Source organism: Physeter macrocephalus, chromosome 11, assembly GCF_002837175.3.
Source record: "Physeter macrocephalus isolate SW-GA chromosome 11, ASM283717v5, whole genome shotgun sequence".
Taxonomy (NCBI): domain Eukaryota; kingdom Metazoa; phylum Chordata; class Mammalia; order Artiodactyla; family Physeteridae; genus Physeter; species Physeter macrocephalus.
The window spans coordinates 58,693,659-58,710,369 of record NC_041224.1 but is presented as its reverse complement, the minus strand read 5'-3'; the positions used below and the strand labels follow the sequence as shown (position 1 = coordinate 58,710,369).

The 16,711-nt window shown below is 50.9% G+C and overlaps 1 protein-coding gene across 4 annotated transcripts in view; it reads left to right on the top strand.

The window, feature by feature from the left end:
* The first annotated feature begins 1,421 nt into the window (after positions 1–1,421).
* MEGF11 (multiple EGF like domains 11) overlaps positions 1,422–16,711 on the top strand; it is a 232,898-nt gene continuing 217,608 nt past the window's right edge. For 3 of the 4 annotated variants that reach the window (XM_055088041.1, XM_007112097.2, XM_055088043.1), the window contains exons 1-3: positions 1,425–1,522; positions 6,207–6,308; positions 10,567–10,667. In XM_055088041.1, coding sequence (XP_054944016.1) covers positions 1,425–1,522; positions 6,207–6,308; positions 10,567–10,667 — 301 coding nt within the window. Of the gene's footprint in view, positions 1,523–6,206; positions 6,309–10,566; positions 10,668–16,711 lie in introns of all 4 variants that reach the window. The other variant, XM_024128856.2, reaches the window with a different exon arrangement.

Below are 16,711 nucleotides of genomic sequence, written 5' to 3'. Positions count from 1 at the left end.
TGTGCAACATCCATGCTACTCTTCCTTGTCCCCAAGAAGGGTGAGTGCTGCTCGTTGGTAAACTCCAGGCCAATGGACTAGAAATCCTCAACCATTTCAATCCTGGGGACCCCTTTCCAATGTCAAAAGAGTTTCTATACCATCCCTGCCCCCAGTTGTTAGAAGCTGCTTTTTTTTTTTTTTTTTTTAATGTGGCTGATTGAGAATAAAAGGTCCTTTGAATTCAGTAAAGCTTTTAAGCAAATCACGGTCACATCTGTGAACACGTGAAATATAGTGCTATCTTTCTGAGTCGTAGTGTTTGTTCAGTCTGTAGCTGATGTTTGAGCACATATGAATTGCAGGTCCCCTGGGGGTGGCTCTGGGGCCCCCTGCACCCTCATCAGGTGGGAACCCTTGGGCAGTTCTCTAAGGCTGTAGGACCATGGAGTCCTGGACAGGAAGGAGCCTCAGAGGGTCATTTCAGCTGCTCCCACCTTAATGGTTCTCTGCCTTTATGAGGAGCCCTTTGTTGGGGAATCCTCAGTTCAAGGACCAAGGGGCTTGGTATCTGTGTAGGCCCACTTAACCCCTGGCTCAGGCTGTCACTTCAGGGGCTAGGATCAAACTCTACAAGCTGATTCCTCAAAGCCCCTTACCAGGCTCTCCAAGCCCTTCGCCCCCGGTTTGGTATGACGTGCAGAGATGCATCACCCTGGGTGTCAGTGACTGACACTGGAGATCACAGGAGCGGCCAAAGTAACGAGACAGGGCCGTGGAGAGAATCAAGATGAGGCGTTCTCTGCAGTTCTCTGCAGAGTTCTCTCTGAGATCTGGAAATAATCTGGCTTGTTGGACCAGAGCTGCTAAGAAGGGTTTTCTCAGCTTACCTGTACCCAGGGCCATACCAGACACCTTTTTTTCCTCTGTCTTCATTGAAGGAGGGAGTAGAGAGAGGAAGTGAATGGGCAAAGCACATCAAAGATGAGGGAGAAGGGACGGGGGGAGGGTGTTGTCCTTAAGGCGGAAGATCAGGGGTTCTTGGTCCAAGGATGGGCTCAGGGACCTGAGGGCACCCTGAAATCACAGCCAAATGTCGTGCGTATGTGCATTTTGTGGGGGAGAAGTTCTGTAACTTTCATTAGAATCTCAAAGCAGTCCATGAACCAAAAAACTTTCAGAAGCTCTGGCCTAAAATTTCAACGTTTCCCTGACTCAGCCTTCCCGCTGCCTGGTTACTCAGAAGTGGTGAAGTGTTACGGGGTTAGTCAAAGCCTGCAAATGTGAAATATCAGCTGCTCATTACACGATGACGATGGGAAACTTTACAGCTTAGCGAGCCTCTTCCACCGCTTCATGCGAGGGGTCATGGCCCCAAACAGATGCCTGGGAAGACGGTCTGATTAATGACGCTGCCTCCTCTGTTCTCCCGCGCAGGGCCCAGGATGATGCTCTCAGTGGCAGGGCTCCTTGTCTGCTCCCTCCTGCAAACCGTCCTCTCCCTCAACCCCGAGGACCCCAACGTGTGCAGCCACTGGGAGAGGTAAGATGCGGTTCTTGGACAGCCAGGCACTCCCTCGGGGCCTCACCCTGGGCTTGGCACTGTTGGGACAAAAGCAGAGGCAGGAGGTACGGAAGCTGTCCACCAAGGGCCTGCAGTCCAGCTGGGGACACAGCACAGATGCTGAAAGGTGGGCCAAAGCTGTGAGGATTCTGTCGGAGACTCAGTGCTCTGGGGGTCAGGGTGGGGGCGTTGAGTGACAGGCAACGTGAATGATGCAGGCTGGTAGTTGACAGTATTCCTCCCTGCATTTGCACTTATAGCCATTTTACAGATGAGGAAGTAGAGACCCAGAGAGGCTCAGTGCCCATCCCCAGACAGGCGGGATGCAGTGAGAGACTGTGGTCCAGATGAGTTGTTCTCCAATGCCACGATGCCTTCCTGGTCTCCCGGGACTGGCAACGATGCAGCAGCTCAGGTGTGCGGGGCAGCCAGCAGCCTGCCCCGAGCAGGGTAGGTGAGGGGGCCCTGCTGCTTCTGATCTGGTGGGGTCAGAGAGGGCTGACAGGGGAAGGGCAGCTGCATTCTGGCTGCAGCACTAGGTCCAGGGGGAACAGGCCGGGGGTCTGCAGATGGCCTGACTTTGAAGCACAAGGTGAAAGTATCGATTTTGGTGAGCAGAAAGACAGTGACCAGAGACCCAATCAGGAAAAACCAAATTATACCCTGGAATTGATTGGCCACGCTGACCAGGATGACTCTGTCACTTAGATGTTAATAAATCAAATGAATAAAATTAAGATGAGGGCCCGATGGGGGAAGCGGATGATGGAGGGGGGCAGGTGAGTGGGGAGGGCCGTGCTCCATGCCTGTGAGGGTGAATGCCCCAGCCCCACGGCAGGCAGAGTCCCCTCACCCAGGGCCTGGCGGGACTGGCTGGGAGGCAGGGAGATGGTGCCCACACCAGCGTGGTCTCCAGTGACCGGGTGCTCCGTGAGGGGTCCCGACAGAGTCGAGGCTGGAGCGGAAGGCAGCGTTGCCACCAGCGTGCTCCTTTTTGGTGAAGTGGAAAGAACACGAGATCAGTGATGAGACCTTGGTTCACACCAGTCTGGAGTTTTCCATCTGTTAGCCCTGTGACTTTGGGGATGTCTCTGAACCACTCGGAGCCTACCTCTGCCTCTGTAAAGTGGGGGGAATCATTACCCCTGCCTCACAGGCTTGTTGGATGATCAAGGTACCAGTTTCATGAAAGGGCTTTGAGGACCATGAAGCTCAATTATTGTCTTTTCTTGTTGACAACTCCAGCTTTGCAGGAACAGTTATCACAGACTTTACTGCACATCAGGCACCCTGAAGTGCGGGTGAAAAGCAGATTCTCTTGGGTCCTCTCCACAGAGACTCTGATTCCGTAGGTCTGGGGTAGAGCCTAGGCATATGCAGTTTTCATAAGCTTTCCACATGATCCTGTGGTGATCCAGGCCCCTTACCTCTTCTCGTTTTGGTGAATGTAAAGCCTTATTTCCCAGTGGGTGAGAGAGAAAGCAGGTGACTTCCACACTAGTCTTTGGTTTTCAGACTTCAGTCTCAGCAATCCCCGTCTCATCCACCTTTCCCAGCTGGGACTCCGTTGCTTCCTGCCGTAGTCTGTGCTGTATCCCGGCTTCTGGAACGCCTCCTTCCTGTGTGCTCACCTCTGCCTTTCCCGGTGCCTCCAACCTCTCCTCCAGGAAGCCTTCCCTGATGGTAGGGCCCACCCTGACTTCCCTTTTCTCTGAGTGCCATTTGCACCAGTGGATCAGTTCAAACGTAAACCAAACTCACTAATTTTCTAAACCTGCCCGACGTGAATACATTTGGAATGTGGAAATATTCTGATCCGAACCTGCACTGAGCCGGCGTTTCAGGCTGTTCAGGCTATCAGCTGAAGTTACTGCTTTGATGGGAGGACAAGGAGAGACTCCAGCAGCTCAAAGGAGGTCTGGGGCTTCTCCTGCCCCTACGGAGGAGGTGTTGCTGTGATGCCCTGTGCCACCAGGCACCTCCTTCTTCTTGGCTCTTCCAACTGAGCTCCACTGCCATCTACACGTGGATGAGTCTAGTCTGTGTCACTCCAGAAACACACCCGGGTCCCCGGAGACCGCTTAGGGAGAATTTCCCAGCTGGATTAGTGCTTCTGGCAGGCTCCTCATTAATTATGCCCTTCCACCATAAAACCCAGCAGAAAGACCTCCCCTGGCTAGCAAAGCCCAGCTTTACAAGATTAATCTGGCCCCTCGTTAGCATGTTGGCAAATGAGCGTGTTAAACCACCCAGCCATGAAACCAGGGGCACAGGCTTCACCCGGGGACTTGGAGTTGGTTCAAGTTCTGGTTGCCTGACTCGCTTGGCTCAGGGAACCCCTGCAGAGCTGGATCTGTTCCCCATGACACCCTCCCCACCGTCTCTGTTGGGCTGATGCCCTTTCTCTGAGCGCCCACTGTCCCTGTCTGTGCTAGAAGGGGTGCCTGATTCCCCCAGGTGCTTAGCAAAGGCAGGGAGTCTGGTCTGTGTGTGGTCTTGCTTCCCATCCCATATTATGGTCAGGGAGGGACTATCCCTCAGTGCCTGGCAAGGAGGTGTGTCACTGCCAGTCATATAATGATGATGGCCAGCATCTATTAGACACTGACAGTGTACCTGTTAAGCATTTTATGTGTATTATCTTGTGTTGAGCATTTTACCTGTGTCATCTTGCTTTACCTTCCCCCCACTCTGAGAGATAGATACTATCACTGCCATCCTAATCCTTGCAATAATGATATGAGGTCCCTGGTAATATTTATCATAGGTTTAAAGGTAAGGAAATGGAAGCTTATACCAGCTACGTATTATATCTAAGGACAGGCTGCTAACAAGTGACAGGGTTCAAACTTGACCCAGAGCCCCTGTACTCTTATCCTGCCTCTAAGTGAGAGACTCAGTAGAGATGCAGGAGCCCAGGGTCATAGATTTTCAGAGTTGGAAGGGGCTTTGGGACGCCAGGGGCGGGTGTTGAGCTCAGTTTCTCCAAGCCTGGAGGTGAAACGGGTTCAGGCCATGTCTGCATAGACATGTGCCTCTGACGCACATCTCTGATGTGCCGGCTGGTAGAGGCTCAGCAAGGACCCTTCTCACATCCTCCGTGCTTCAGAGAAACGGAATTTCCCACCACCCTGAGTACATGTGCATTGCTGACTGCTCCTGGCTTCCTCTTTCTGAATTCTAGACCTTTGACATTTCTGGCAGCAGAGAGTCTGCTAGAGACCCACTCGGGGGACTGGCCTGCCCCAGCCCCCATGCAAGTAAACCGACAGTTTTCTCAGGCAAAGCAGGCGGGCTTTTATAACCTGGACCTGGCCATCTGGCCCAAGTGAGTGAGCCCTCTGGGGAAAAACACTGAACAATACCAACTGACATAAAAATTAATCCCTAAAATCTCAGCTGAGGTCCTCTCCCAGCCTGCATAGGAAGTGTGAGCCCTCACTTTACACCCTGGCTTGACTGCCAGCACGGGCAGGTGGAAAGGCTTATTTTGATGCAGCTGGGAGCTGCTTCCCTGTGGCTTCTACCCCTGGTCCAGGTTTACAGTTAACAGGCAGGTAACAAGATACCACTTCGATGAGGAGGTCTGGGGGCATGTCCTCGTTGCATCCCCAGCTATACTAGAGACATAACAAAGCAGAGGGTAATGGGTGACCTTGGGGAAGTCACTTAACGTCTCTGGTGCTCAGTTCCCTCATCTGTAAAATGAGGATAACGATGCCACCACCTACCTTATAAGATTGTGTGAGGGGACTTCCCTGATGGCGCAGTGGTTAAGAATCTGCCTACCAATGCAGGGGACACGGGTTCGAGCCCTGGTCCAGGAAGATCCCACATGCCGCGGAGCAACTAAGCCCGCATGCCGCAACTTCTGAGCCTGCACTCTAGAGCCCGTGAACCACAACTACTGAGCCCGCGAGCCACAACTACTGAAGCCTGGTTGCCTAGAGCCTGTGCTCCACAAGAAGAGAAGCCACCACAATGAGAAGCCCGCACACTGCAACAAAGAGTAGCCCCTGCTCGCCACAACTAGAGAAGAGCCCACGTGCAGCAACGAAGATCCAACACAGCCAAAAAGTAATAATAATGAGAAATTTTTTTAAAAAAGATTGTGTGAGGATTAAGAGGGCTTAAAACGTTTAACACAGGGCGTTCAAATATTAAGTTATTGGTACCAGATGTGTGGCCTGGACAAGCTGCTTCTAAGCCTTCATTTCTTCATCTGTAAAATGGGACCACTTATTTCATAGAGTTGCTGCAAAGATCAGCTTCCATGCCTGTGCTCTGAAGACCATAAAGACCTGAACAAACATTAAGTATTTTAAAACTTGCTAGCTTTGGGCCTTCCAGAGCCACATAGAATAAATGGAAACCCTCCTTTATTCATTCTCTGTTAAATGAACAAATGAACTAGAACTTTGGAAAGTGAGCTGGGCCACAGGGCAGTAAGTGGTGTGTCCTGGATCTAACCTGGAGTCAGGGAGGTTTGAATGCAGAGAGTACCCAGGGTAGGAGGAGGAGAGTGGGGTTGGGGTGGGGGGGTTGGAGCCCCTGGACACTTGGCTGTGGGGCCTGGCTCCCCTGGGGAGGGAGACCCCATCCTGAATATCAGCTCTGCCTCCCAAGTGCTGACCACAGCTTCCATCTCCTGTCTGGTTCTCAGCTATGCCGTGACCGTCCAGGAATCGTACGCACACCCCTTCGATCAGATCTACTACACGCGATGCACAGACATCCTCAACTGGTTCAAGTGTACCAGGCACCGGTGAGTACCTCTCTCAGATGGTGAGTGGGGGGAAAGAGGCAGGCCCTCAGGCTCACCTTCCTGCACCCCTAGCAGATGGAGTCAGTGCACCGCCTGCATCCCCTTGGTACCCACTCTTGGTACTCACGGGAGAGGCTCTGCTGAGGGCTTCTTTGTAGTCAGAGCAGCTTATGGGCAGGGCAGGCTAGAAGTGCTAGAGAATTACTGCCCTTGGAGGGCATCCCTCACCCAATGACAGATGCGGAATTAGTGGAAAAATATGCCAGCTTCCTTACCCTTAGGGTAAGAAGTTCCTTACCCAACTTTGAGGCATGTTCTGCACATATCTGTGGTCCCCAGTGGGATGGAACCTCAGTCACCCACAGCAGGAAGCTGCTCAAAAGTACACCCTGAATTGGCTGCCTTTACTTTCCTGTCTCATTTTACTACACCCCTCCCAGTGCTTCTTAGGATCATCTCCCAGATAAGCTACTTGCTTTTGAATCCTTGCCTCAGGGTCTGCTTCTGGGGGAAATCCAACCTCAGAGGGCCCCTGTCAGAGCACATGTAGCCCCGTGCAGCGCACCCGGCTTGGGGAACAGGGTGCAGGCTATAGTCCAGCACCTCTTGGCGCCTTGGCCAGGCTGCCCATGGGAAGCACTCCATCTGAACGACTGCACGTGGGAATTCTGCTTCCTTGTCTGAAGTTCTCCTGGAAATCATGCCATGCCCTCATGGCACCAGGGAGACAGGAGAGGAAGGAAGAGAAAGCATGTTTTGTTGGACGACCCTGCACAAGTCACTCTATTTTGGGACTCCCTGTGTACTCATCAAACATGTAATGATCCTTGCCCTACCTACCTTCAGGGTCAGGGATGTGCAAATACTGTGAAAAGAGCAGCGGAAAGTGGGGAAAAGTGAAGTATTAGATACAGGCAAGGTAGCTTTGTTATTTGAGGGGTGAAAATTCAACAGATGAAGGGTCAGTGAGAGAGTGAGAGAGAGGCTACCTGGTAGGCCCGTTTCCTAGTTTCTGAGCATCTGTGTTGTTTCCAGATTTTTTTTGCTTCCTCTTTATGGGCCTGGTTGCTCTTCGAGGTTATGCAGGAATCATGGTGGACAGAAATATGGATGGGGAAACTTGCTCTATGCTGGAAGGCCAAAGTCCTGGTTTTCCTTGCGGGTTTTGCTAGTAACTTGTTGTGAAACACTGAGCATAGATATAATAGCTGCTTTAAAATCCTTGTCTGCTAATTCCAACATCTGGGTCATCTCTGGGTTGGTCTTCCTTGATTGCTTCTTATAGAGGTACAATCTTCTAGTTTCTTTAATGTGTCTAGTAATTTTGAATTGTATTCTGGGCATTATGAACAACAGAGACTGTAGAGACTGAATTCTCTTGTGTTCCTCCAGATTTGTTGTTGTTGTTGTTTGCTTGTTTGTTTTAGCAGCCAATTAACTTGGTTAAGCTCAGTTTCCAAACTCTGAAAGTTCATATTTTCAGCCTTTGCTGGACTGCTTGGAACCTGCCCTGTACACGTGTAATTCAGGGGCCAGAAGTTTGGGCAGAGATTTTACAAAGAATATGGGGCTTCCTCCTTGTGGCTCTCTCCTTTCTAGGGTTTCTCTTGTCACTTTCTAGTTGCTGGGTCTACCCTCAGCTTGTCCTGTGGTTCTTCAGACCAGTAAGGCTGTGTGTCCTCTATCTGAATTCTAGCCACCTGGATTATTGTTGACTGGGGCCTGCCCTTGGGCTCACCTTTCCTGGTGTCATTCCCTTCTTCGAAGTGTCTACTTCCCTCCAGTATCTGCCTTTGTTCTCTCTCTAGTGCTTTTCAGGTAGTTGTTTTTTATATCTTCCCCAGATTGCAGAGTTGTTTGCAGGAGGGTTGATCTGATAGGAATGACTCAGCCATTACTGCATCCCCTTAACCTCCCCTAATTGACCAAGTTAGCTGCCTGTGGCCCTGGTCAAAGGCAGAGGCAGAAAGAAAAGTCCTGCTCCCTCCATGACTCTGTCAGGCCCTGTGCCAGAGCCAAGTTTGCTCTGAGAAGCGGCTTTTTTGGGTACTTGGAGGCTGGCGCTTCCATCCATCACCACTGGGGAAAGGTGAGTGAGTGGCTGCTTATTAAAACAGGCTGCAGGGCTTCCCTGGTGGCGCAGTGGTTGAGAGTCCGCCTGCCGATGCAGGGGACGTGGGTTTGTGCCCCAGTCCGGGAAGATCCCACATGCCACGGAGCGGCTGGGCCCGTGAGCCATGGCCGCTGAGCCTGCGCGTCCAGAGCCTGTGCTCCGCAATGGGAGAGGCCACAACAGTGAGAGGCCCGCGTACCGCAAAAAAAAAAAAAAACCAGGCTGCATTCCTGGAACATGAAGTATTTTGCTGAATTATTGAGTCGCTTTGCAGCTTTCCTGATGACCCAGAGCATGCTGACAACAGCACCATCAGTCTCCTTCGGTGTGGAATGGCTTGTTTGAATGCAGCATCCTTCTGATACCAGTCTGGCCCTTGGCCCCTTCCCTCTCCTTCCAGAGGAAAGGAGCCAGTAAGGACGGGAAGGTAGAAGCAGTGGGGAACATCTTTCTCCGAGGAGGCTTTAATGATTCTGAGACCACCTCTCCACTGGAAGGGCTTGGGGATAACTCTGGGAGGCATGGATTGAGTGACTTCTTAGCCAACCCTGAGTCATTCTTTATCTCGGAGGTTTATACAACTCCTGAAATTGCCAGGAGCTGCCTTCCTGTACAGGGGAAGTAGCTTCACTTAGGGGCTGGCTTACCGTCCCTTATGGATTTTTGACAAAGTAGAATGACCCTAGTTTGCGACATTCCCAAATATCACAGATTTCCCTGGAGTCCTGCACTGTCATTTGTCATAAAGCGAGGGCTGTAAGTGCTGGGAGGGCTGGCCCAGCCTGTGCTGTAGGACTCCCTGCCCAGGTTGGCCTGACCCTCCATGGAAAGCAGGCTATAGGCATCTCCAGTGACTGGACCCCGTGGCTCTGCCCTGCAAGGAGGGGTCCACAGGGCAGGCTCCTCTGGGGTGCTGGTGGGGAAGTGAAAGAGCTCTGGCTTCAAGGCCCGAGGACTTGGGTTGAGTCCAAGTTACACCTTGACCTTGGGAAGTTACTTCCTCTCTCTGGTCTTTAATAGCCCCTTCAAATCTCCTCCATTTTGACCTTATGTGTGAGGAAAGGGCTTTGCCTGTCAGTACCCAGTTCTGACTCCCTCCTTAGGACTCTGTCCTCACACCATTCATTCCCTTGTCCTACTCCTTCATGATGGCCATCCCATTAGCCTAGACAGCCACCTCTTGGGAACTGGCACAGGGCAGCAGGTTAAGCCCAGTGGCTTTGAAATTAGAGTGACTTGCGTTTGAATTCTGCCTCTGGAACTTATTAGCTGTGTGACCTCGAACAAGTGCTTTAACTTCCCAGTTTTCTCATCCAGAAAACAAAGGGGGAGAGTACATAAAACAAAATAAGAATAAAAACTCTAAGAAAGAAGTAAAAGGGGCGTAATAATGATACCTGCCTCAGATAGAGACTGAGTGATTTTGCCTATAAGTCTCTGTGGCACAGGGCAAAGTCTCAACACCCAGGTCAGCGTAAGAACTGGAACCCAGGTCTCTGACTCCCCGTCCAGAGCTTCTGCTCTCTGGATCTTAGCTTCTTCCTCTGCAGAGCTGGTTCTGAGCCTTCCCAAGATGGCATGTGAAGCTCTTCCCCAGGGGGTGTTATTTTTGGTGGGAGGGAGATTAATCTACTGTCTGGGACCTAGTCAGACTCAGAGGGTCCTTTTGCTGACTTGGCTTCAGTTCTCCAACTGGGTAGACCAGTCCCCAGAGGGCCATGAGCTGTCATGGTTGGGGTGGGGCAGTTGGCATAGAAACTCTCAGGGCCCAATTCCTATCAAGGTCACCCCATGCACGGGCTGCTCCAGCCCTGGGTCTGGAGGTTTTCAGAAGTCCCCAGTTACTGTCCACAGTGTCACCCAGAAAGTATTTTCTGCAGCCCTTCTAAGTATCGCTCTGAAGGGATTGGCGAGAAGTCAGCAGGTGTAGCAAATGCTGCCGCCATGTCAGTAATACATTCTGCATCACAGTGGCCCAGATCCCACCATCGATTTTTCTTTATTGTGTTCCATCATATTCGAAGCTGCCATGCATTTTAAAGTAATTATTGAATGGCATCCTTAATATAGCTTAACACGAATATCATTCTAACAGGAGTGATTGATTTTCAATACTTTCAAGTGGCTTTCTTTTCTGTGCCTTAGGATCAGTTATAAGACAGCATATCGGCGTGGGCTCCGGACCATGTACCGGCGGAGGTCCCAGTGCTGTCCTGGCTACTACGAAAGCGGAGACTTCTGCATACGTATGTGGGGACTGCAGTGGGGAGGGGGACAAGGGAAAGGGAGGTAGGCCTGTTATCCAGGCCCTGGGCAGCAGGCCTCAGCTGACCTGAGGGCTCCAGAAATCATTGCCTGCTGCCGGTTCTGAGGGGATAATGGGTCTTGTGCAAACGCGTTAGCACAGATTTGTCTATCAGATCAACCTCCTAAGAGGGTGCATGTAAGCACATCAGTTCTAGGCTTTGATGGGGTCAGGAGAGAAGTGGACTCTTCTGGAGTGGGTGCTCTGAGGAGCAATGGCGAAGAAGTGCTGAATGCCTGGCACAGAGCTGAGGTGCTCAAGAAGGAAGGAAGAGGTGAATGAATAAATGGATGGAGAGATGGAGAGATGCATGGATGGATGGATGGATGGATGGAAGAAAGGAAGCAGGGAAGGTGGGATCATTGGATGGCAAGATTGTAGCACCTAGAAGGAGGATGGCAAGAGTAAGCTCACAAGGGACTGGTTCCAGTAAATGGGAGGATTTCCAAAAAGGACTGGGAGACACTGAAGAAAAGGTAGGTGCATAAAAGATTCATGTCATCTCTTCCCCTGTTTGTCTACAGAAAACTGAAGCCTTAGTGCCCCCAGAGAGATAAGGGCTAAGTTTCTGGCAGCCACAGGCCCTCTGGGTGGAGGGCATTGTCACGCAGTAGGAGACACCCAGGAGCCTGCAGATCTGGGTTCTGGCAGAACCCAGGCATCTTCCCAGGCATGTTGCTCTGGGCAAGTCACTCAACCTCTCTGGGAGGATGATTGTAGGGCCCTGTTGTCAGAGTCTAGAGGACTCTTTCCCACTCACCTCTGAACAGTAGAGGGGGCCAGTATGGAGCTTTCCATTGGGCATTAGGGGTTCCCTTAACTGCAGGACAGTGTCAGAGTAGCTAGGAGCCCCCGTTTAATGACCGAGAGGAGAATCCAGCCCCAGAGCTTCTGCCTCGTCATTTGGAGGCAGATTTGGAGAGTGAATCTCCTTTTTAGTATTCTCCTTGCCATTCGGGAGGGTACAGCAAGCTAGCACCAGAGAGAGAATTTGGGCAGAGTGGGCATATTGATGTTGGGAATGAAATGACAATATTCCCCTACTGATGTTACATCTCCCCTAATGCTAAAGAAACTCGATTCTAATTGCATTACAGGAATGAATGAACAATGCTCTCGCAAATAAGTGCAATAGTGATGGTTTCGCAGGAAAAATACAAAGATACTCACCCAAAGCAAACCCAAAAAGGCTGTTTCCCAGGGTCAGGGCAGAAGACTGGGCTGGAACAAGGCCTTGGCTGACACTTCACCTGGGATACTGGGGGGGCCCAGGTGTAGAAGTGAGATCAGGTTGAAGGCTTTACTGATGCTGCTCTGTCTGCTTGAAGAAGAGTGAAAGTCAGGTGTGGGGTGGGACACGGGATTTATAAAGCCTGAGCAGGATGGTTGTGAGTGGCCCTTTGCAGCTCAGGTCACAGCGATGGACTCAGGGAAATTATAAAGGGATTTTGGACGTCAGCATGGGGCTCCAGGAATGGATGAGTGCATCCCCTTTCTAATTTCTATTCGTGGATGTTGGTAAAGCTCTTGGAAAATGAAGAGCAAAGCAGAAGCAGAGTGTCCTGATTGTATAGGCTCAGTCTTGCTGACCGGGAAAGGCCACTTATAACCTCCCACCTACTCCTTATCTAACGGCCAGGGACTGCCCTGCTGAACTGGTGCCACAGGTCTGTCCACCTCCAGGAAGCCAAAGCTAGAAAAGCCACTTTCAGGTCTGAAGACTTTTCCTAGGAGGGCACAGGAGAGTTTCAGCAGCGAGATGGGGCGTTGTGGCATGCTGGGTGCTGGCAGTAATGGCACTGAAGGGCAAGAGTCACACAGGCCTGGGTTTGTCCCAGGTCCCAGCATCTTGCTCTTTACCCTCCTCCTCATCGTCTTCAGGGTACACACCCCATGCCAGGCACCATTCTGATCACTTTACATACATTAACACATCAGCTCCTCACAACAGCCCTCTGGGGTAGGTACCCTTATTTCTCCCATTTTACAGATGGGGAAACTGAGTCACAGAGCAATTAAGTTACTTGACCAAGATCACACAACTAGAAAGTGATAGTATTGGTATTTGAACCTAGGCTCTGTGGCTCCAGAGTCTGCTCTGAACCACCCTGGACGGGCTACTTCTCTCTTCATGAACCAAGATGTCACCTCTCAGAACATCAGTTTCCATTCATGCAAAGTAGGAATAGTAACACCTACACCACCAGGCACAGCACAGGGTAGGGGCTTAATAAATGTCACCTCCCTACTTCATGGCTTTGGGTCTTAACATTTTTTCAGCCTTGACTTTTATTTTAATTTCTCAGGGCTCCACGGACCCTCTCCATGGGAAAATGCACACTACATAGATAAACCTACACGTACACACAGTTCTCTGCACACAATTTCAGTGGGTTCATGGATCCCTTGAAACCCTTAAGGGTCCTCCAACCCATGGTGAAGAGCTTCCGCCATATGCTCATGTTTATCCACTCCACTTATATTTGTTGCTTCCTATTATGCAAATGCTGGGGAATGGAGATGCAAAAGAGAGATGATTCCTGCCTCAGGGAGCCTGCGACCTGGTGGGAGGAGGTGGTCTGGTTCACGAGTACGTGCAACAGAGTGTTGTCGGTGCTTTGACAGGCAACTCTATAAAGTAGGGTGTATAAAGGACTAAAGAGGAGGGGCTGTCTTTTAGCCACGCCCTCTTGCTGAGTGGTAAGGAGAAATCCGCTACAGACAGAAGAGGAAGCCCTTGAAGGGTGTTTCAACCCAGTATTTATTAAATGCCTACTCATTCTGCTTTGCAAGCATGTTAACTGATGGGGCCTGATCAAGGGAAATGGGTAGGGACTAGTAAGAGTCTAGGTGGTCATGGGAGCGAGGAAAGAAGTTCATGAAGCAAGTGGACCCCAAGGTTACAAGAATAAACTTCTAGGGAAGAGTACAAAAATGATCGCAAACACATATTATCTTGGCTGAGAACTGCAGAATTTCACAGCTGGAAGGAAACTCAGATCATTTAATTCAACCTTATCACAGTACAGATGAGACACTGATGTCTAGGGTGAGGAAGGGACTTCTCCCAGGTTCCCAAAGCACAACAGTGGCAGGGCTAGGACTTGAATCTGGGACCACACACTCAGTCTAGATTCTTTGATGCCTCCAACTGTCTCTACTTCAAATTCATTTCTATATCTTCCTGAGCACCAGCTCGGTGCTAGGGCACTTGTAAGTCATGTGCTGACTGACACTGAGGGGATGGAGTGCAGAGAGGGATGTCAGTGGAGGTGATTTTAGGAAGAAGGGGGAACACGGAATGAGGATCAGGAGGTTACAGGGTGGAGAGTTACAAAGCATCACAGCCTGGGTGGCTTAAGCAGCAGGAGTTTATTGTCTCACCATTCTGGAGGTTAGAAGTCCACAATCAGGGTGTCAGCAGGGTTGGTTTCTTCTGAGGGACCATATGGGAGGGAAGATCTTTTCCAAGCCCCTCTCCTAGCTTCTGGTAGTTCCTTGGCTTGTGGCCCCATAACTCTGTTCTTCACATGGCTTTCTCCCTGTGAATGTCTGTCTCTAAATCTCCCCTTTTAGAAGGACACTAGTCATGTAGGATTAGGGCCCAGTCTGATGACCTCATCTTAACTTGGTTACCTCTGTGAGACCCTATCTCCAAATAAGGTCTCATTCTGTGTTGCCGGGAGTTAGGACTTCAGCATATGTATTTTAGGGGGACACAATTCAACCCATAACAGGTGAGTGTCAGCCGTTACCAGGACTCTGCCCTGCTTATTGTGATGGGAGGAAAGGGAGAGGGAACCAGCCAGTCCCCCACGAGCTTTGCTGCCTCTCTACGAGACAGTGGAGACCCCAGGGTCTGGGAGCTGGTGAGAGGGAGAAATGGTAGTGAGAGGGTGAAGGATGGTGCCCAGGGTGCTGGGTGCCAGATTGAGAAGCTTGTAAACCTGGGAGCACTCATGAGCTGCTGCCCTGTAGCCCCTGAACCTCCATTCCTCCCTCTCCACCCCTTGGAGGCCAGAAACCTCCAAGTTCACAAGAACCTGGTGAGAACCCATTAGATGCCAGAGTCCTCAGGACCCTGTACAAGAGCATCACTTGTGCTCTGGGAAGGGACAGGGGGACATCGACCTCCCTCCAAAACCACCTTCCTGGAGACTGTTTCTTGGCAGGTGCTAGAAGGACACTTGCCTGGGAGTGAAAACCTTGGTTGATTCTGCCACCAGTTTGCTGTGTAATCTTGGGCAAGTCCCTTTGCCTCTCTGGACCCACTGTGGCACAGGATGGATCATCCCTTTGCGTGGAAGGAGGAAAGATGAAACAATGAGTGAGAGTGTCCTGGAAAGCATAAAGCTTGGTACAGATGCAGGGTGGCCTATTTTTCCTCCTCTTTGTACCATTTCCTCTGACCCAGAACTGCCATCCTCATCCCAGAGCCCTTGGCAGCCCTTCTAGAACCATCTGCACCAGAGCTGCCCGTCCCCTCCCATTATCTATAGAGACAGCTGAGTCCTGGCCACTCTTGGTTGCCCAAGCATCAAATTTTTCCTGAAGATCAGTGGGTACAACACATTTCCTTCTTTCTCTTTTCTTGCGAGATAGGGCAGTGAGCATTTCGGGAAGCTCTGTCCTTTGAAAATATTGGCCCGTGTCAGACTGGATGAGCTGGGTTATGCTGCAGTGATAAACAACACCCAAATCCCAGTGGCTTAAAACAATAAAATTTTATTTCTTCTTCATATTACTTGTCCATTGTGGGCCAGCTGGAGTCTGCTTTTTGTCAACAGGACCCAGGCTGATGGAGAAGTCACCCTCTGCAATGTTGCTGGTTGGCTTGGCAGAGAGTAGAGGGCTCTGGCGGGTCTTGAAGGCAGAGGGCCAGAGACATTTAGTGAGTAGTATTAATGTTTATCACAGGTGCCATAGATGCCACAGTAATTACAATGCACAGTTCATGCAAATACTTTATTGAACACCTGATAACCTAATCTCAGAATCACCTGGAAGACTTGTTACCATGCAGACTCCTGGGCCCCAGGCTCAGAGTCTCAAATTCAGAAGGTTTGGGGTGGGGCTGGGGAATTTGAATTTCTAACAAGTTCCCAGGTGATGCTCGTGCTACTGGAATGGGACCCACACTTTGAAAACCACTGGTCTTCGTTATGCTAAGTCATGGTTGCTGTGCTGACCTCAGCTTCCTGTCAATTGCAAAGAGCCCAGCGGGTTCTTAACAGGTGCGTCCCCTTGGTATTCAGGGCTTCTCCTGTTGGGTAACAGGGAGAGAGCACGTCTCAGAGTAGTCAGCAAGGAGGGGGAATTTCTCTACACAACCTCCCTGTCTCTTATTTCCCCTTGGTCAGAGTCTCCCCCGTGGAGCAGTAACTCCCCCCGACTTCCAGACCATGTAGTCTAGCCCTTTCAGTGGCTGCTGGGAATGCCGGAGCCCACCCGGGGGCCATGTGGTTTTCATCCAAATACAGAAGTCGAGGGATTGGCCAGGAACTCCAGGTATGTGGCTGCTGGGCCGAGCTGTGGCCCGGGAGAGTGCTCAGAATACTTGGGTACCTAGTTGGGTTGTCAGTCCATGTGATGGTGGCTGAGGGGCAGGGAGCCATAGCAGAAGATCTGGGAGATTGGCTGCACCGCAGGAACCTGAGGGGTGCGTAAGACTTAACTCCAGTAAATGCCTCACACCATTTTGGGATTTAGGTGCCCCTGTTTTACTATTGCAGTTGTTTTGTACAGTCGACTGTCATTTAAATTGAAATTTAACTCACGTTGACTGGTTTCTTTGCTCCCACCTCTTGCCTCTCACTTCTCCCTTCTTGGTTTGGCTTCGTTGTTCTTTTTTTTTTTTTTTTTTTTTTGTGGTATGCGGGCCTTCCTCTGCTGTGGCCTCTCCCGTTGCGGAGCACAGGCTCCGGACGCGCAGGCTCAGCGGCCATGGCTCACGGGACCAGCCACTCCGCGGCACGTGGGATCCCC